The 20,559-nt window shown below is 48.7% G+C and overlaps 1 protein-coding gene across 2 annotated transcripts in view; it reads right to left on the reverse strand.

Moving 5' to 3' along the window:
• Positions 1-20,559, reverse strand: part of LOC138510523 (zinc finger protein interacting with ribonucleoprotein K-like) — a 206,070-nt gene that overhangs the window by 94,955 nt on the left and 90,556 nt on the right. For both annotated transcript variants that reach the window (XM_069626238.1, XM_069626237.1), the window contains exon 5: positions 15,057-15,167. In XM_069626238.1, the coding sequence (XP_069482339.1) occupies positions 15,057-15,167 (111 nt within the window). The remainder of the gene's footprint in view (positions 1-15,056; positions 15,168-20,559) is intronic.

Here is a 20,559-nt window from a genome sequence, read left to right on the forward strand (position 1 = left end):
GTGGGTATTTGAGCCACAATACATACATAATCCCTGAGTTCTTCTACGGGATCTCTCTTCAGGAGATAAAGGCCCTCGGGTAGCTGATCCCAACTGCATTGGTTCTTCATTAGAGCTTCCTCTTGATGTAAGAGGAGCAGAGGAAAATGGACGAGTTGCGGGCTTTCCTTTGCGCCGTTCACTGTTCCGTTCCTTTATCCTATAGTCAATCTGCATGACTAAGGCGATAAATTCAGTCAATGACGTGGGGCGAGCCACCCTAGACACTTCATCCTTTAGATCTTCCGATAAACCTCTCCTAAAAAGAGTAACCTGGGCATCATCTGACCACGTAGATTCACTGGCAATCTGTTTGAATCTAGTAATGTAGGTCAAGATGTCCTGATTCCCTTGTCTGAGATCAAGTAGTTGTTCTTGAGCTGCTATTCGAATCTCCTGTCTACCAAACATAGATCTGATGCTGTTACAGAAAGCAGTATATGAGTCTAATATGACGTTATTAGTAGTGACCAAAGGCGTGGCCCAGGCTAAAGCAGGTCCTGTCATCTGCGAAATCATATACCCTACTCTATCCCGATCAGTATGAAAGAAAGCTGCTTTAAAAACGAATTGAACTGCGCTGGCATCAAGAAATTCTTTTATTTTATGGGGATTGCCATCAAATTGACCCCCTGGAAGGGGACCCGGGGGAACTTCAGAGCAATGAGGAACCCTGCAGGCTGTTGCCTGTTGGGAAGCCAATTGCGCAGTCTGTTGCTGAGATTGCTGTTGAGCCTGCCGAAGGTTAGCATTCTCTTGTTTCAGATTTTGTACCTCTGAGGTCAGAGATTGCACAGCCGCTATAAGTTGCTGGATCTGTTGATCCATAACGGAGGTAGTCTTTCACAAATGCCAGGAATAAGGATAATTATCAAGGTCAGCGAGGCGTTGCTTACTGTAATAACTTTGTTAAAATAATGCTTCTAAAAAGCAGATAATCCTTTGGCAAATGTGAATGACACCTACCTTCTCTTCAGTCAGCCTTCTCGGGATAGAAGGTAGAGGGAATCACCTGGAAACTCCTCTCAACCCCGGCCAAGAGGGTAGGGTGAAGTGGAGCCCCCAGGGGAAACCCCGAAGGGAAAAAACCCCGCGATGAGCTGCTGGAGAGCGTGGATTCCTGCAACGGCTGTTGAAGGTTCACGCCTGTAGAAAGGTATTCTTTTAAGTCTTGTCTGGTAGAATTCTGGATGAAAAGAATAGAGATAGATAAGTATGGTTCCTGAGCTCCAATATCGAAAGAGAAAAGTAAGAGAAAGGCTTACCCTAACAGACCTGATCTTAATTAGATTTCGGTATTAAACTCCGAAGGAAAATGCAGACCTGGAGCCTATAGTCAAGCACGACAGTTAGACAAAGTTTCAAATTCAGCTCGGAAATGAACTCGTAAGAAAGGGAAAGAATCTTACCCACAGATACAAGCCCCAAGGTGATATGGGTGAAAACTGAATAATGAGGCTATGACAAGCAGATACTGGAAGCAAAATGTAAGGTCTGAGGTCGCGTCCTGTGGGACGTAAATACAAAGAAACAGATTAAAAGAGAGAAATCTCTGCGGGAAAATCGGGCCAAAAGAAATGGCGAATAACTACCGGTGGACGTGGCTGTGACAACAGGAAGGTATCGTCTACCGGATGAGAATAGCAACGGAGATTTCTGGAGCCAGAACAAGAAAAGGTAAGTGAAAATAAGACTAATATTCAGGCTAACATGATAGCTGATTCTAGAAGGTGGAAAAAAGACGAACTCACGATGCGCAGCGCGACTCTAAGGAGAGAAGCAACGCGTAGGACTGAAGCTCCAGCTGCCGGATATCCCATCCCGGAAGTCGGGGGCGGGGCTACCCGTAAAGTCCGGTGAACGCAAACAACTGGTGCGTTGCTCGCAGTCTCGGGTACCTCCATGTTGGGAGTTCCGATCCTGAGCCGGAAATCGGGAAATGCAACCCGGCGAAGAAAGGTAGCAGAGTTCAAGTGGACAGTTGTAACACTTCCATACTCTTTGTAGTTTCTAAACTCTCTTCTTGTTTCAGTTCTGCCATTATAAGATGGATCGTGTTTCGGTTGGTCAGAACTGTTCGCTCGTTTCCAGGTTGATCTGGTGAGGTTAGAGTCGGATTTTCCCAATGGAGATGGAGTTCTTCTCCTTCTTGCCGATCTATATAAATTCTCTGTTTGCGATTTGTATCTGTAATTTCTGACGGGTGATTTCTTGTAGTTTTCAGCCTGTTTCTTGGTGGTATTTGCCACAATGTGCACATGCACATGTGCCACAAGCCCACATGTGCTAGTTTCGCGTAGACATCTTGGGGGATCTCACGAAGTGCCAAATTTTTGATGTGAAGGTAGGCCTTTGCTTGCTTGTTCCTATGGTAGGGCTCTATCAGAGTGAAGTCATCTGACTTTAAGACTTCAAGCGTGTCGACTTGTTTGAGTATCTTACGGACCGTTCTTCTATTTAAAATCATGTAGTGGTCGTCAGTCGGTTTTTGTTCAATTTTGAACAGTCGAACAGTATTTGTTGGTTGGCCTTTTGCTCTGGGAGCATCAGTTTGCCGGTGTGCTGATAAAGTTTTTTGTTCTTTGATGTGAGAGTATCCGGACAAGGGGTTTGATTGAGTGGTCTTTAGTTTTTGGTAGAGTTGTTCAATACTCGTGTCTTTCGACATTGGTGTTCTGTTGTTAGACTCTGAATGAAGGTTTGAAGATAGAGGTTTGTTGTTGATTTTTTTGGGACTAGTAGGTAGGTTTGGTAATTGCGATTTGGAGCTATCTGTAGTTTCCAATTGCGGGTCCAAAATTTCTATTGAGTCCCAATGTTGCGTTAAGTCTATCAAGGAGCTTCGGGTCATGAATTCTTCTGCAGTCCTAGGAGAAGGGATGGAATGAGTCTTGGCGTTGGTAATGTTTTCAGAGTCACGTACATCGCCCGCGGTCTCTGCCAGGGTTTTTTTTAGTTTTCTTGCTTGAAGTGAGCAGTGGGTCGAGTGTAATCGCTTCTCCCGTATTGGTGGCATCTTGTTGAGATCAGGTAGTTAGTCTCAAGAGAGGTTGTTTTTTCATTGTTGGAGTAGATTTTTGAGAGGAGTCGCTTGGTGGCGCTGGTTTAGGCGCTGCAATCGGTTGAGGAGGGTTTTTATCTTTTGATCTTGCAAACAGGGGAGCCGAATTCATGGGTTGGGATTGGGACAGTGTCTGAGTTTCCTTATCAGCTAAAGTTGTTTTTTTGTGACTCGTGGTTTCAAGGAACTTTAGTTTCTCTTCCAGTAGAGACAGCTTCAGATCCCAAGAGTCTCTATGCTTCTTGTTTCTTTGGTCCTGAGCGGAGATAAATCCTTCCACGAAGATCAACTTAGCATGCATCATTGCTGTCACTGTGATGCTGTCTTTTAGCGAGTCGTTGATGTTTTCATATAATTTCCCAAACGGGGCTAGGGCTATTGTTATAGCCGACATTATGGTTGCAAGGTCAATTTTTTTTGTCGGTGAGTCCTTGGAATTTGAGGTGGCTATTTCACTTAATCTCCAATTTCTTGGAGGAGATCGTCCTCTGGGTGTGGATGGCAGCATTGGCTCTGTTGTTGCTAGGCTGTCCTCTGGTTGAGTAGGTTGATCCAAGTTTTTGGCTCCAAGGGGAGATGGTCAAGTACTAGTTGATTCATCAGTTGGCTCCCGAGAGGAAGTTGCTGTCTGGGAGCTGGGAAAGGTAATGGTTTAGTTCCAGTAGGTGGATTTTCTTTTAGAGAGATCACATTGTCGGATACTGATGGTGTCTGAATTTCCCCTTATTCGTGGGGGGGGCATAGACTTCTCGGGGTTGTTCACCTGTGATGACTTTCCTGAACAGTTAGGAATTGCTTTAGCTGACCCAGCTTGCACTGATTTGGCTGGGGGATGAATGGGTATGGCCGCAATTGGGATGGTTGCAGTGGCCTCGTTTTGTTTCTCCATTGTCGGCAGAGCTCCTTGGGTAGCATTGTTTTTTTCCGGTTCGAGTATCTCAAGACGTGGCAACGTGGATGGTTTTGTTGCGTTAGCCATCGTTTTTCTTGTTTTGGTCGCTGGACGAAGATCTTGGATTGCCTCCAAGATTTCTGCATCCGAGAGTTCATGGGCTTCGTCCAACTTTCTTTTGCACTGTTTTTTGAAGAAATCTTTGAGGGCTGAGGATAAGAGCGGACGGGGCAGGGTTTTCTTCCCTGTATCTTTTTTTCTATATTTCCTTTTTGAGTTCAATGTTTTTTTTTGGGTTGGATATCTTGTTTGTTGACTTTTTCCAAGGTTTGGTGTTCTATAGCTTCTGAGTCGATTACCTCGAGGTCTGTGTCTCTTTGCCGTGACTTGGTTGAATTGGCGTTGCTTGTTGTGGAAGAAGGGGGCTCTTTAAGGGTTGAGCGACCAGCAGTGCTAGTTTCCGCATTGCTTAATGGTCTCCGGTCAGGCGTTGGTAGATCCTCCTTAAGAGACTGCTGGTTATTTTTTAGTGAAGCAGTTCGGGAGTTAGATCAATGTCGCTTTGCTGCTGTGGTTCCATTATTGGTTAAATTATGGCGTGGATTTGAGCCAGAATCAGTGTGGGCACTGGAGTCAGGACAGTTGGGTGTGCAGAGCCCCCTTGCGGCCTCCCCTGCAAGCCTTCGGTCCGATTTGCAGACGGCCGCTGTTGGTCTGTGGAAACGTGCACGCCCGCGCTGTAAGCGGAGGATTCGTCATCCCCCGGTGGATTCTGTCTGGGCTGCTCTGCCTCTCGTTGCTGTCTCCTGTCCCGTTCCGTGCCTCCTGCGACCGGATGACCTGGGGTTACCCGGGGGGGGGGGGGGACCATCCTCCTCTACCCGCGCTGCAAGCACAGGGGCAGACGCTGGCCGTCCTCCGACAGTTGAAGCCTCCGCACCCCTCGCCACCCTAAGGGCTTGGCGGGAAGGCTGAGCAGACTAGGCCCTGGATGAAGAGGAGGAGAGGAACCCCGACGTGGTGGCTGATCACGGCGAAGGCGGAGGCGGTACTGAAGGATTCAGGAGGTCCCCCGAATCGATGACCAGCAATACAGGTGAGACGGGAAGTGCAGGGGGCACAGTCTGGCCATTTGTTAAAGTTAATGTTGCGGCAGAGGAGGTGGTTGAAAGAGTAGAAGGTATTAATGCACGAGCACTGGAGGCGGGGGGGCAGGCTGGATTGTAGCGTTGATGGGGTCTCCGTGAATGGATTAGAAGGAGAAAGAAAGGGCGACCGCCGATTGCCATCAAACGGGTTTTCAAAGTCAAACAGTGTTGTGGGTGTTTTTTTTTTTTTAACCTTTTGTTTATTGGCAGAAAGGTAAAACAGGAATAGCACATTTGCACAGAGATACACAGAAATCACAACAACAGCACAGTTGGGCATTATATCATACATTTTGAGACGGCTCCAGAGTGGGGGAGTATTGACAACTCAAGAGGAGGCAAGATGTTTAGTATTTATGGTAGTGTGTCAGGCTGATCCGGCGGGGGAACGCGGCCCCACTCAACCTCATCTTTATTGTTCAGATAGGTGCAGAATTCCGTCCACACATTCTTTGGACAAGATGGCATGGGCAAGGATCCGATATACTCCTCCTCACAGGTCTGTACCCAGGTGAGGGCCTTCAACCACATTCTAAAGGTGGGGGGAGAGCGGCGTTTCCAACCTTACAAGATACATCTTTTAGCAACAATAGCACACACATTTAAGAATTTAGACTTTTTGTTAGCATTTTCTCCAGACCATATTCCAAACAGGGCCAGCGTGTTGAGGTCTACTGGGGACCCAATTATCTCTGAGCGCTCTCGTTACTTCCAGCCAGAACGCCCTCAGCGCAGTACAGGACCAAAACATGTGCATATGATCTGGCTCTTCAGAGTTGCATTTCAGGCACTTGTGGGTAGGGGAGCGTGTGAAGTTCGCTACTCTGAGCGGTGTGTAATGAAGTCTGAGTAATTTATATTGTATGCAGCGGAATCTAGCACTTTGGGAAACTCTGCGCTTGTGCGCACACATGTTGTACCACATGCCATCAGTGATTTCCATTCCCAGCTCTCTGGCCCAGGCTTCCCGTGGTTTGAGGGACGTGTTCTCTCACTTTGTTAGCTGTGTTATGGGTGTTTAAATGCTTTGGTGGAGGCCGAAGTTGCAGAGGAAGTCCTTACCTCCTTAATTTGTTTGGGTTGCGATTCTGCGTTTTCAGTGCAGGGGGTCCGAGAGCTTATAGTTGCTCCTTAATAGTCACACCTCTGTTGATGGCTCAGTTGGTGATTCGGGGAGACCAGGCACGGTATTTTCGATGGGCTCCATCTCCGGGGGTCCAGGACCGGCCGCGGACTGCCGAAGACTGTCTAAACCTCGGCTCAAGCTCCGCTCACAGTCCTGCGGTGTTGGCTGAGTAGAAGTGGGTCCTCCCACAATAGGCACAATAGAGAGACTGCCGAAGACCATCTTTTTTTATTATATTATGTGTGTACTATTGTAATTTTGTGTATTGTACTCCTTTTTGTATGTGTGTAAAAGACCACATTTTTGATCAAATTCACAACAAAATAAATTTTAAAAAAAAACTAGAATCATTACGGGACTTATCCTACTCGTCCCAGTGATATACCAAGAGACCAAGGGAATAAAAATAACTACAGGGCATGCCGTATGCACCCCAGTGAGATAAGAAATAAACCGGAGGATGAAAAAGTCTTGCATATGATATCTAGCACGCCCAAATGAGGTGGTAAAGAACCAGAGGAAGATGGAGAGCTGGAATCACCCAAAAACAAGTTCTGTTGCCACAGTGGTAATAGAGAAAGAGAGACTTTCAGAGATACTTTAGTAAACCCCCTTTAAGGAAACAAAGGCCAGAAGGGCTGAAAAAGAAGTTCTTACTAAGTCACGGAAGTGGGGAACATAAGAGTTGGAACAATCTCCCAAGGGAAGAAACAAGTTACTTACCTGTAACTGTTGTTCTCCGGCATGGGTCTGGCATGGATTCACATACTCATGAATATTCCCTGGTGTAAAGCTGTGAATCCTTGGTAAAGAAGAAATCAGTATCAGTTTCGTTTCTGATCTGTCTTTCTTAGTAGTAACTAATCACTGGTCTCTGGGTCATACTGCCCCCAGCCAATGACTGCCCTCTCCCTAAGCCCCACCTCTGGCAGCCATCCTCAGATTTAATAGCACGTAAGGTGGCAGTATGACCAAGTGAAGAGCCGCAGAGGGGTAGGAGGGAGGGTTCACATGTGAATCCATGCCAGACCCATGCCGGAGAACAACAGTTACAGGTAAGTAACTTGTTCCTTCTCCAGCGTGGGTTCTGGCATGGATTCACATGCTCATGAATATAAGAATACATAGCAGTACACACATGCACAACCACGGGAGGTGGCAAAGGCTCAACATTAAGCATTTCTTACCTCCTCACCAGGCTCACCTTAAGCGAACAGGTTGCGCAGCACTGCTTGGCCGACTCTGGACTCCTCCCTGGAATCCCAGTCGATGCAGTAGAATCTCGTGAAGGTGTGCATCGACCTCCACATAGCAGCCCTGCAGATGTCCAGCAGGGGCACACCAGACAAGAACTCCGTGGTAGCAGCGATCGCTCTGGTCGAATGGGCTCTCGGACGGCCGGGCAACGGTCGGTTTGCCAACCGATGACAGTGCATGATGCAGCTGGAGAGCCATCTGGAAATGGAAGCCTTCAAGAGAGGCTTTCCTTGGTTCACAGGTCCAAAGTTCACAAACAGCTGTGATGTCTTCTGAAAACTCTTAGTTCGGTCCACGTAGAACTTCAGCGCTCTAACTACATCCAGCGAGTGCAAAGTCCTCTCGGCCGGCGACGAAGGCGATGGGAAGAAAACAGGTAACACCAAGGGCTCGTTGAGATGGAAGTCTGACGGCACCTTGGGCATGAAGGAGGGGTGCGTCTTCAGCTCTACCCTCGTATCGTGAAAGGTCAGGTATGGAGGCTTGCAGGATAAGGCCTGGAGGTGATGGCCACCAGGAACGCTGTCTTCCACGACAGAAACTTCAACGGGGCCGAATGCAACGGCTCGAATGGCGGACCCATGAAGCACCACGTTGAGCTCCAACGCCGGGGCTGGCGCCTTCACCGGCGGGAATGATCGAAACAATCCCTTCATAAATTCCTTCACCAGGCGATGAGACCACAGGGATGACCGCCCTGTAGTTCTGGTGTATCGGGAAATCGCTGCCAGATGTATCTTGATTGAAGCATGAGATAGTCCAGCTTTGGCTAGCGACAGTAGGTATGGTAGCACTTGAGGGGCTGTAATCCTGAGAGGGTTAATATTCTGTGCATGGCACCAGACAGAGAACCTCTTCCACTTGTGTCTATAGCACTTGAGAGTTGAGGATGCCCTGGCCTTTGCAAGGACCTCTCTGCCGTCAGCCAGGATGTCATATCCTCCAAACTCTAGTGCTGCAGGAGCCAGGCCTGCAAGTTCAGCGACTCCGGGTCGTGATGAAGAATGGCGCCTCCTTCTCTGGAGAGAAGATCCGCGTCCGACAGCAGTTTGACTGGTGGGGACGCTGACAAGTCCAGAAGGTCCGGGAACCATATCTGTCTGGGCCACTTCGGTGCGACGAGGATCATCCTGCACCGGGACCTCGAGTTGGTTGATGATCCTGAGCAGCAACGGCAACAGAGGGAATGCATAAAGGAACAGGCCGTCCCAAGAGAACGAGAAAGCATCGCCCATGCTCCTCGGCTGGGGGAACCTGCTGGCGAACCTCTGGCACTTGGAGTTCGTCGCCGTCGCGAACAGGTCTATTTGGGATTTGCCCCATCGCCAGGAAGAGTTGATCCACTTGATCCTGGCATAGTTCCCACTCGTGGCACGAGCGCAGCTCCCTGCTGAGTGAGTGGCAATGTTTTTTTTTATCCCTGCTAGATGAAAGGGTACCAGGAACATCCCGTGGGCAACGGCCCAGTGCCACAGGTCCTGTGCTTCTTTGGACAGGGCTGGGGATCTGGTTCCTCCCTGCTTCCTGATATAGAACATTGTGGTGGTGTTGTCGGTGAAGATCCTCACCACTTTGCCCTTGAGGGACGGGAGGGAAGACTTGAGAGCCCAGAACACTGCCCGGAGCTCCAGTATGTTGATGTGGAGCGGCCTCTCCTCCGGGAGCCATAGGCCTCTTGCGTGAAGATCCCCGGTGCGCGTGCCCCATCCTTCTAGGGAGGCATCCGTCCTCACCGTCACCTGATATGCTGGGGTCTGAAAGTCAGTGCCCACCGCAAGATGCGCGTGGGTGCCCCACCATCGAACCCCTTGGCGGAATACTTCGTTGAGCGAGATCTTGTCCTCGAAGCTGCCCGTCGCCTGCATCCAACGGGCGTCGAGAGACTCCTGCAAAGGACGCATCCGAAGCCTGCACAGGCGCACCAGATAGATGCAGGAGGACATCATCCCGAGAAGGGATTTGATGGACCTCACTCTGGCCACGTCCGTGGCCAGCAGATGCTGTTCCTTGGCCAGGATGGCCTTCGTTCTTTCCTCCGACGGCGAGGCCAATCGCGCCACTGTATCGAGCTTGGCTCCCAGAAACAGTGCGACCTGCGACAGGACCAGGTGGGATTTGGGGAAGTTGATGGAGAATCCCAGGTCAGTGAGCAGCTGGACGGTCTTCGCCGTGTGTTCGACGGCGAGCTCCCTTGTTGTTGCCCGGATGAGCCAGTCGTCCAGATAGGGGTAAACGTGGATCCCCTCCAGGCGCAGCCGCGCTGCCACCAGTGCTAGGCACTTGGTGAACACCCTGGTAGTCGACTTCAGTCCGAACGGGAGGGCCTTGAACCGGTAGTGCCGCCCTTGGACCACAAACCTGAGGAACTTTCGGTGCCTTTTTAGAATGGGGATATGCATCCTCCAAATCCAAGGATGATAGGAAGCTCCAGCTGTCCCAGCACGTGCTGGAGGGTGACCATCCGGAACTTCTGTGCCTTGATGTACTTGTTCAGTCGACGCAGGTCCAGGATGGGGCTGCATCCGCCCGTCTTCTTTCTGACGAGGAAGTATCTTGAGTAAACTCTGGAGCCCGAAGCCTCTTTGGGACGAGCTCGATGGCACCTTTTTTGAGCATCACCTTTACTTCCAACAGCAGTTGAGGGACGTGGTTTTCCTTCCTGGCCACGGGTGGGATGCGTGGACACTTCTTTAGGAATTAGAGTGTGTGCCCCTGGGCCAGGGCATCGAGCACCCAACGGTCGGTGGAGATGGATTTCCACACGCTGCCGAACCTCGTCAGCCGGCCTCCCACCCGGGTGCTTCGGTGGGGGCCCGACACCACGGCCGGTTCAGTCTTGCTTAGTCGCCACCATGGCCTCCTTGGAGACAACGGCAAGGTCCTTCCGACTTGCCTCGTCCCCTGTAGGCTTCTTGCGATGAGGAGTGGGCCGCTTGACGGTACGTTGAGGAGCCGCCGCCGAATCCCTTGGAGGCACCTTGCTTGCCTCTGGAGTTCCGAAAGGGTGGACGTCGTTGTTGTAGAACTCCCAAGGCCCGAGCCGTCTCCGTGTCGGTCTTGATGGCCTGAAGGGACTCATCAACTGTCTTCCCAAACAGGTTGTTCCCGTCAAAGGGCATGTCCAAAACCTTGGCCTCGACATCCTGGTGGAAATCCGTCGCCTTGAGCCACCCCCGCCGTCGAAGGCAAACACTGTTGCCCAATTGGCAGAAACCGGTGTCGGCAATGTCCGTGGCCACCGTTATGGCGTGGTCAGAGGCCACCTCACCTTCCTGCAGGATTGCCAGGGCCTCTACCCTGTTATCGTCGGGGAGGAAGTCCAACAGGGGGGGCAATCTTGTACCACAACTCCCTGTCGTAGAGGGCCACGATCGCTAGGGCATTGGCCGCCTTAATCGTTGTCACCGCCGACGAGATGACTCGTCCCATGGCATCCAGCTTCTTTCCCTCGCCGTCCGGCGGGGAAGTAGAGGTCGAGGCCGATGCCCCTCCCGCTTTCTTCTTGGCTGCTGCTGAAACAACCGAATCTGGGGTCGGTTGCGCTCTAAGGCACAAAGGAGCGGCGTCAGGGACCCAGTACTTCTCGTACCGGTCCCTCTTAGCAGGTGTCGTGGATGGGTTCTTGAGGAGGGTAAGTCCCTCGTCCCAGATGTCATCCAACAACGGCACCGCGAGGACCGTTTTCCTTTTGGCCTCACGCCGTTGGTAAAGGAAGCCTTCCTTCTCTTCGGGGCAGAGCTGAAAAAGCTCGGATGCCCTGGCGATCATGGCGTGAAACGAGCCAATTTTGTCGGGAGGAGACGCCCAAGGAATCGGTGACGGGAGATGAGTCCCGTCGTCCCCACCGTCGTCATCCGTCCCTGTCGTGGCCGTATCTGTCCCAGTGTCCTCCCTCAGGGTCGGGGGAAGGAGACAAAGGCTGAGCGGGCCGTGAGGGCTGCGAAGGCGGGGTTGGATGGATCCTTCGCCTCTTGTTAGGGGGGCTTCCCGACGGACTCGGCTCTGTCGGGTCATCTGTCGGAGGTAAGGGCAACCTGGTCCTTATCTCTGTGCATAAGGCCTGGATTGCTGTCAAAATGGCCGCCGAGTTGTCTTGTGGCCTGGGCTGCGACGGAAGCGACGGTTGCTCCTCCTCCACCGAAGCCTCATCGCCGTCACCCTCGTTCTCATCGTCCCCCTCCTCGGGATCCCTCCCGTGGGGACGGGCCTCCTCTATGACTTCGACCAGTTCCTCCTCAGAGGTCATGTCCGTGTCCATTAAGGCCACCGCCCCCCCTCCTCTTCCACCGGGGTCTTCTCAATGGGCTTAAAAGAGGTTTCCCTCCGCGGCGGCAGGGAAACTCTGGGCCCTGAGGTCACCTCCACTGGGGGAGCCCCCACAGGCTTCCCCAGGGCTGTAGCGATACCCTCAATAGAGGCCTTGGTCGGTCAAGGCCTTCACCACCTTGGGCGCGCTTGAGGCCTTCACCTTAGGGGGAGGGTCACCGCCTCGTACCCCTTCGGCCGGTTCCATCGAGATCGACCGGGGCCTCTCCAGAAGCTTAGCCGGGTTCTCGGACTTTCTCTTCCCCGAGCCAGAGTGTTGGCTCGCGGTTGATGGCGTCGGTGAGGGTACGCCCTGCCTGGCAGCCGAGGAGCCCGACCGGTCGGCGCACCGGTGCCCGCGGACTCACGGTGCTTTGCCTTCTGTTGAGCCCCCATCCCCGGGGCGCCCTCACAGGACTTAGAAGACCGCTCGGGTTTCTTCTTCTCACCTGCTGGGCTCTTGCTTTCCAACCAGTTGGCGAGACGGATCCGACGGTCCCTCATGGTCCGTTCCGACATGTTCATGCAAAACGCACAGTCCTCCTCCACGTGCGATTTGTCTTCATAAAAACAGTAGAGTCACTTCGAGTGCTCGTCCTCCTTGAACAGGTTCTGTAGCTTGCATCCAGGGCGGTTCCTGAACAGCTTGCCTGGTGGCGAGCTTCCTTTCTCCTGGGCCATGTCCACGAGGTAGGCCTCAGAAACTTCTGGAATCTTCCAAGAAGCGTAACTCGACGAAAACTTCACCCTTGAGGGGCGTAGAAGATTCCGAAACGGGTCCCTGTTGATCGGAAGTAGAAGCGGTGGAGCTTGAGGCTCTATTTAACTGAAAAATGAGATAAATCTCTTTGAAAAAAGCACGAAACGCAGAAAAAGCTCGAGAGCTATAGCACGAGGACTCCCAACACTTGAACGTGCGGTAAAAAATTTGAGGATGGCTGCCAGAGGCGGGACTTAGGGAGAGGGCAGTCATTGGCTGGGGGCAGTGTGACCCAGAGACCATTGATTGGTTACTACTAAGAAAGACAGATCAGAAACGAAACTGATACTGATTTTTTCTTTACCGAGTATTCCCAGCCTGACGACGGTGAATATTCATGAGCATGTGAATCCATTCCAGACCCCATGCTGGAGAACTGAACGAGTTGATACGAGAGACAGCTAAGAACTATTTAAGAATCATATACTAAGGCCGGGGAAACCATTCCAGGAAAAGGGAGTCATTCTCCTGGACTTTAGTTGTTTTGTCTTAGTGGTGGGGTAAGAGCAGTTTAGCTTTGGATGGAGGACAGACCTTTCGTTTTGGACTTCACTACTGACAACACGCACCCTAGTTAGTTTGGTTAGGAAGGGAAATCCACAGATAAGGGACAGCTATGCATTTGCTTATTTAAATAAAGACAATCTTAAAAATTACACAAACTGATCTGCCTCCTTCTTTTGATCAACCACATCTGCTAATCAGACCCATTTTGCTAATACTCAGTGTATACATGTGCTCTTGCTTCACCAGCTTCCTGTCGTCTGCAGCACCTGTTCCTTGGTGACACCAGGCAGGTTCAAGGGTCGCACACACGTTTGACCTGCTGTGACTCAAAGTCACTGCAGACTGAGGCTTTGTTTAACTTGTGCACCTCCGACCCAAAATAGCCTTGTGGTCATATCAGTCTCGTGGCAGGGTAAACTCCAACAATAAGCAATACCTAGTTTTGGGATGTTGAATGGGAAGAGCACACAATCAATAAAGATATACATAAGGTTGAAATTATACCCTGCGAGTCCAGGTCAGCTAAGCCAGGGCTGTGTGTATTCATGGGTAGCCTGCTTCTCTCCACTTCAGCAAATGAAACAATAGGCAGTATGCTGCTCTTTGTTGATTCTCCTAGGACGCTTCTTCTGTGCCCTACATTTCATGTGGACCAAAGGACTCTCGGTATGAGCTAAGAAGGCAAGGGTCCGTTGTTACTGTGACAGGGATTGAACCCTTTGTAGCACGCTTGCTTTTGTCCAATTCCCTGTGACCGTTTGCCTTTAGAGGAAAGTGGTCTCCCACTTCTTCATGGATTCTTTCCTGAACACCAAGTAGACAACATCTCTGGAAACCTACTGGGAGTGCAATTCATTGCAAAGTCATCTGCCATAGAGGTAAAGACAGAAGCATCCAAGGCAGAGGAGAGCTCTGCCCCATAACCATCCACATGGAACATTGGAATGGAATGCTGTGGTCCACAGTCTGCCACACTGCCAGCTGCATTGGAAGCAGTCTCCTCACTGGAGTGGGAGAACAGAGTAAGGAGGACTCAACTTGTCCTGGAGCCCCAGATTGGGCCCCTCAGCAACCCAGAAGGCAAGAACAGCTCTGGCCCCCATTTGCCGCATTGAACTGCTTGTAAACTGCCCCAACCTGGAGATCGCCTGCCTGTCCAAAGCTTCTTCATGTCATGTGCTGTTGCTGCTTGGACAGCACAACATGTTGGACCCAGTCGACCATCTCACCAACCCAATGCTGAATCACTGCTTCAGAAAACCCCTAGAAGCCGGGCACAATGCTGTGAGCCCCAAAAGAACAAGGTAAAGTTAAGAGGCCCTGACCACCTGGTACACTTTTGGTGCCATAGGAACTTTTAAGTCCCCATCTCTGCCTTTTTTTTTTTTTTTTTTTTTAAAGACATAGGGTTTGAATTGCTGCAATTGCTTGCCTGGTCACCCCTGTTCAAAGTACCTGGAGTGCTATTTCATATACAACTATGCATTTTCCGTATTTTCTCCAAAGGGTTGGTTTTTTGTAAGTTGTTTGCATTTTTGATTGTTTAGTTAAAGTCTATATTTGTATGGAACCTTGATTAAGCAATCATTTATTTTTGAGTATTTGCACTATGGCTGTTTGGGTTGCTACTGTTATCACTTCACACCCGAGTCCTGAGAGTAAAACCTGCCTTTGGCCTTTGTTACCACAAAAGACAAAAAGGAGGTATACCCATTGGGCTGTCTTTTTTACCTTTATGATTGGTCACTGCTGGTAATTAGTAGTGTGGGGGCTGAGTAGACGGTTTAGGCACTACTCATCCTTGTACTCCTGCAGAGCAGCAGTCAATACCTCACAGAAATGAGGGCATAACAGGTAGATATTCAGAGATGGGAAACATCTGGGAAGAGGTGGGTCAGGCACCATGTCAAATTAATTTTCTTCTAACGAGGACACTAACGAGGACACGATTATCTACTCACCTGTGGGACTATCGATGCTTTCTCCACTCTCAGAGTCCTGATAGACCACAGGATATGTTTCTCCTTCTTCCTTAATGCTGAATGAAATAATTGGTAACGCAGTCATATGTCCTGATAAAGAAACATCAAAGGTTGATTACAACACATACATGTCCTCGAAAAAGGTGTGGAGTTTAACATTCCATACATAGTCCACACAAAATCACTCATTCATCAACATGGATAGCAAACTGGAAGCTGCAGGTTTCAGCTAAAGATACAAACCACACTCCACCAATTAACGACACCTATTTTTAGGGCACCAAATAAACGCTTATAACAGCACCAACTACGTAATATGAAGCAAAATACAGTGTAGACATTTAAGCTATCACCCACACGTCGGAGTGTGTATAGGGCCAGTAACGGCCCGTTAGTCCGCACCCCAGTCCCTTTTCTATTTCTATGGGGGCTGTGGAAGGACTGTGCTGGAGCGGCAGCTGGAGCACCAGGCCAGCAGGCGAGTGGATGAGTCTGGATGCTATGGGGACCTGCCTGGTGGTAGGAGTGGTGAGAAAGGGCACAGGATTGGGCCCAGGGCCAACAAGGGAAAAATGTTGGCAGCACCCAGGGAAGCGCTCTCATGACTGGTGGAACGCAGGCAGCACAATGGCAGTTTGCATCCACATTTCCAGCCACCTCATTGGCCGAGCGCCCTTCTCCGGGTGGGAATGAAAACATCCTTTGTAGATGCTTAAAATAAATAAATTGATCAAATGCATGGTTCCATTGCAATGTCACGTTTAGAATGGGGGTGAGGTAGTCAAGCTGGGAAGGAAATAGTTCTCATGGAGCCTTGGCTTGGGTCACACAGAAGTTGTCTTAAAATACGGTCTGAACCACTAAGGATCCAAAACCCAGGTCGACTAAAAATCTCAAGGCCAATGTTGCCCTTCGTTTTCCTTTCCCCTTACACTTATTGGACACGAAATATGGCTCTTATTTGAAATTAAACGTACAAAGAAAACTCAGATTTTGTATTATAGAGGGTACATTTGAAATGTAATATATAATAAAAAAAAGCTCTTTCAATTATTTAACAGTGGAGAGTGCCATCAATCACAATCAAATGTAAAAAGTAGTAACGGGAAAAAAACTGGAATACTGAATGGAATGTGGAAGGAACCAAAGCAAAAGGCAAATAGAAGAGTACATTTGATAAGAATGGGAAAGCAGTGAACGAAAACATTTCAGTTTTGCTCATAGGGGTCGATTCAGCATCATCTCTGGAAAAAGAAAATGGTATAGGACACTACAGTAGGGTGGCACTCGCATTTCCTTTGAGGAGGGATACAATACCTTTGTTTATCTAGCCTTGGGATATGCAACCTTTGGCTCTTCAGATGTTGTGGACTAGAACTCTGATCCGCCCTAGTCAGCATAGCGAACAGTGAGGGATGAGGTAGTGGCAGTTTAAAACATCTGGAGAGCCGCAGGTTGGAGTGATATAACCTATGTTATGTCAATCGAACACAGCCGCAGGCACTACAAACACCCCAGTTTTGCGGCCAGCTGTGAATCCTAGCTGACCAGAAAAGAAAAGAAACCTTATACAACAAATCATTGAAGCTGATAACGGGGACATGTCTTCTGGAATGTGACGAGGAGACACCAAAGAAACCCACTCCGACTCATTAGCTGGTTTAAGGGGTGTTTATTGACGGTTTTACAACATCAGATTGTTTTACAACATCAGATGGTGCCTCATATTCCTGGGGTTTTACCAGGTTTTTATATACAAGTGGCAGGAGGGCCATCCCTCTCCCTCCCTTGGGCTACATCCACCCTAACCCAGATGGCTGTACCCCAGTTAGTGCTAAGGTTCCTTACCTCCCACTGTCTGTCTCCTTATAAAACAGCTGAGATGGTTTCCCTAAAGCGTTGGCTCACGGACTGTTAGGCAGAATTGCATGCAGTACCCTCTGGGACCACCACATACAATTAGGACTACAGGTGTAAGCAAAACCAACCTTTGGTATAAGTCTGTACTACACAGTTTGTGGTAGCGAGCTGAGCAGCCAGGCTTATCTCAAGAGGGAATGTGAGCAGTACAAGAGGTTACACAGAGGTCTTACAATCACAGTGGTTCAAGTAGACACTTATACTCAAGGTCTCTTGGTAAAACACTTATTTATTTATTGCACAATCATTTAGAAAACATTCACTGGAAGGAGGCAACTTCATATCATACACAAATAAAACTTCAACACCAAACCAATACGTTTCTGAGTAAATTAGGCTCCCCTGAAATAGGAGCAAAATAGCATTTCAGTCACTTTAAATAGGCGGGCAAAGGCACACGTTAATAGAATAGACCACAAATACTTTCTTAGGCAGTGCAGATAGTTTCACTTCATTATAGGACTCGATTGAGTTCAATAGGCCTAGGACAAAGTCAATGGACTAGTGTCTTGGATAGGAATGAGCAGTTCTTGTAGTAAACGGTAAAGTCTTTGCCAAAGTTCTCAGAAGTAGTTTGTATGAAAAAGAATTATATGTTGGGACCCAAGCTGATTAGGCCTGCAAGTTGGGAAAGTTACACAAACTTTCACCACGAGAGGTAAGTTCTCGCAATCGGTTGGCACAGTACCTTAATATGAAGAAAAAGATGCAGCTGAAGACGTCAGTTCCTGCAGATCTCACTGTTCCTGAGCCTCAGTCGTGGGGACAAGAGGGAGGACGTCAGGGGAATCCTGCAGTGCACGGGATCATCGGAAAACGTGGAAAAAATGGAGTTACTTCAGTTCGAGTAGCTGTAGACAAGCACACAAGCTGGTGTCCTTCCCCCTGGTTAATCTTAACCAGCTCCGAGAATGGTATCCAGGTGGCTTATGAGTTGATTGGTCCCACCAACTCAAGGAAGAAGTTGTCCTTGAAGGGGCTTCTCTGTCGAGATGAACTTGGCAATTCAAACTGCAGCAGGGCTTCACCGGACAAACCAACGGTCCAGGAATTGCAGCAGCTGTCCTCTTCCAGCTCGTCTTCGGTTCGTTCTTTCCAGTGGTCGACTCGGCTTTCCGGTCCAGGAGACTCACCTTTTAAACAGTTTTCTCCCTTTCATTCCAGCCTAGCTGCCACTCACCCAGCAAGGTGGCTGTCCTTGCCGGACAGTCAGCCAGCCAATCACGCCAGGGTGCATTTGGGTCTCCTAGGAGACTAAGCACGGGGAGTTTTGGACACCTCCGTCACTTCCTGCCCACCCCAGACACTCCAACACGAGAGGCGGTCTTCAGTCTTGAAGCCCGCCAAAGGCATGGAAACAAAGGGACCAAACCTAGTTTGGCGCACAGAGACGAACACTAGAAGGACCTTTCCAAAAACAAATGGCGAAAGAAGAAGACCAGGACCCGTTTAAACAAAGGGGCTTAAGGCACCATCTTGAAAAACATGGCTCCCGAGATTTTTAGCTACCGGTGTTCGTGGTCGGGAAAAATCATGGTAATTCATTGTAAAACCACTGCCACCATCCATTTCAATAGAAAAGGGTAGCATTTGACTGCTACATGAGTTTCTAGACATAGGAAAGCCCTCCAGCACTCTATAGGAAGATAGTGTGTGCTGGGTCTAGGAATTTAAAAAGACTAGTAAAGTCAATTTAACTTTAAATTCTCTCGGAAACAGTAGTTTATCCCAGAGAAGGTATTTAAACGTTTGGGAAGTCTAAAAAGACATCCCCGTGTAACTTCACTGAGGGTGCCGTGTGACACACAAAAAAGATGATGCCTATGGGGTTGTCTAAAAACCTCATAACCAAAAGAAATAAACACAGAAAACAAACAGAATTAAAAATGTTCAAGGCCCCAAAGTTTAGCAAAAGAGCTGGAGAGCTCTAAGGTAGAGGGAATGAGCATATTTATGAGAATTCTCCCTAATACGGACTCACTGCTGGACTTTCCTTTCTGGCTATCCCTGTCTTGCGCCGGTTAGTTTTCTAAAGGGAGTCAGAAACGGCACCTTACATTCGCTCCATTGAAAGAGCCAGAAATTATCGATTAGCAAGTCGTATAATGGTTAACTGTTGATTATTACATTCTGTAGGTTGATTAAAAGAGAATGGTGGATTGTGCAGAGCAAAAACAATTTCTTTTACTTTAGGAGTATAAATTTATCAAAAATCAAAACATAGGGCCTGATTCATGGAAGTGTTTCATAATGGCGCAATCCCATAGGAAAACTTTCCATGAATCAGGCCCATAATCTGTAACCATAAATTAGTTTTTTGAGGCCATGTTTTGAGCTTAAGTGTGCAGCCGACACATGTTTCGACCAAAGGTCGTCCTCAAGGCCATAATTAATAATCTCCAATAATCAAAAAATGTCCTATGAGCAGGTTCTTAAACCTCCCTTATATAAATGTAAATGGATACAAATAGTTTCCGACCCTCTAGTATTTATATATAGACCTCAGTAGGTTTTGAAGATATATTCTACGCAGATAGATGCCAGGCATTTTTCCACCCTGCATTTACAGTTTAATAAACACCATTGAACTGTGATCACTTGTGTCTGTCTTTACTGTTGCCACCACGAGTTCCTTACATATGGTGTCAGGGTGGGATGGGACTCAATTGAAACAAATTGGGGAACCCAACAATTTCAAACACCTAGTCAGAGAGCCTCTAACCCTTCCATGGCCACCAAGGAATCAATAGGGTTTGATATCTGTAGGAGTAGGGAAGCTATTATTCCCCTGGGAAAAGAGGAATGATTCCTACGGATTTAGTTTTGATACCCACCTCTGGGGTGCTATATCCGATTAGCCCCAAAATCTGGCTTAGCATGGAAGTTCGGGATAGATGTCTTAGCAGGCGTTATTGATCCCGACTTCCGGGGAGATGTGAAGGTTTTCTTACAGAATCATGTGAAAGTCCATTTTGAGGTACGTCGAGGAGATCAGATTGCTCAGGAAATTTTGGAAAGAGCTCTATTCCCTTAATTTAAAGAAAAGTGAACCAGATAAAACAGAGAAAGGTAACTTAGGCCTTGGGGAAGCTGATAAATCTCTTGACATCGAAGAAAGAAAGGCAGACAAATCTACCATCTATGCCGACCTCGACTTTGCCCAGCGAAATGACCCAGCCCTCGCGGAAGATTTTATACAAGCAATTCCAGACGAAGGTGGCAGAGAATATGGCAGTTCATTTTTCTTCTTAAAACAAGGGTTACATTACAGGAGAGAAACCTCCACCGAAGGTCTGGTAAAAACCCAATTAGTAATACCCAAGAGTCATCGAAAGAGTGTGCTAGAGATTGCGCATTTCCACCTTACTGGAGGGCATTTAGGACAATTTTAAACACAGGCACACATTAGTGGGAAGTTTTATTGGCTGGGTATCCGTGCCAATATAAAAACTTTCATCCAGACACGGAAATATGACTAAAGACCAGCACGCACATCCCATTACCTGCCCCTCTGGACCCACTACCGATCATAGACGTCCCCTTTTCTAGAATTGGTATGGAC

The sequence above is a fragment of the Ambystoma mexicanum genome, chromosome 6p (assembly GCF_040938575.1).
Source record: "Ambystoma mexicanum isolate Mex_15411 chromosome 6p, UKY_AmexF1_1, whole genome shotgun sequence".
In the NCBI taxonomy this organism is placed as follows: Eukaryota; Metazoa; Chordata; class Amphibia; order Caudata; family Ambystomatidae; genus Ambystoma; species Ambystoma mexicanum.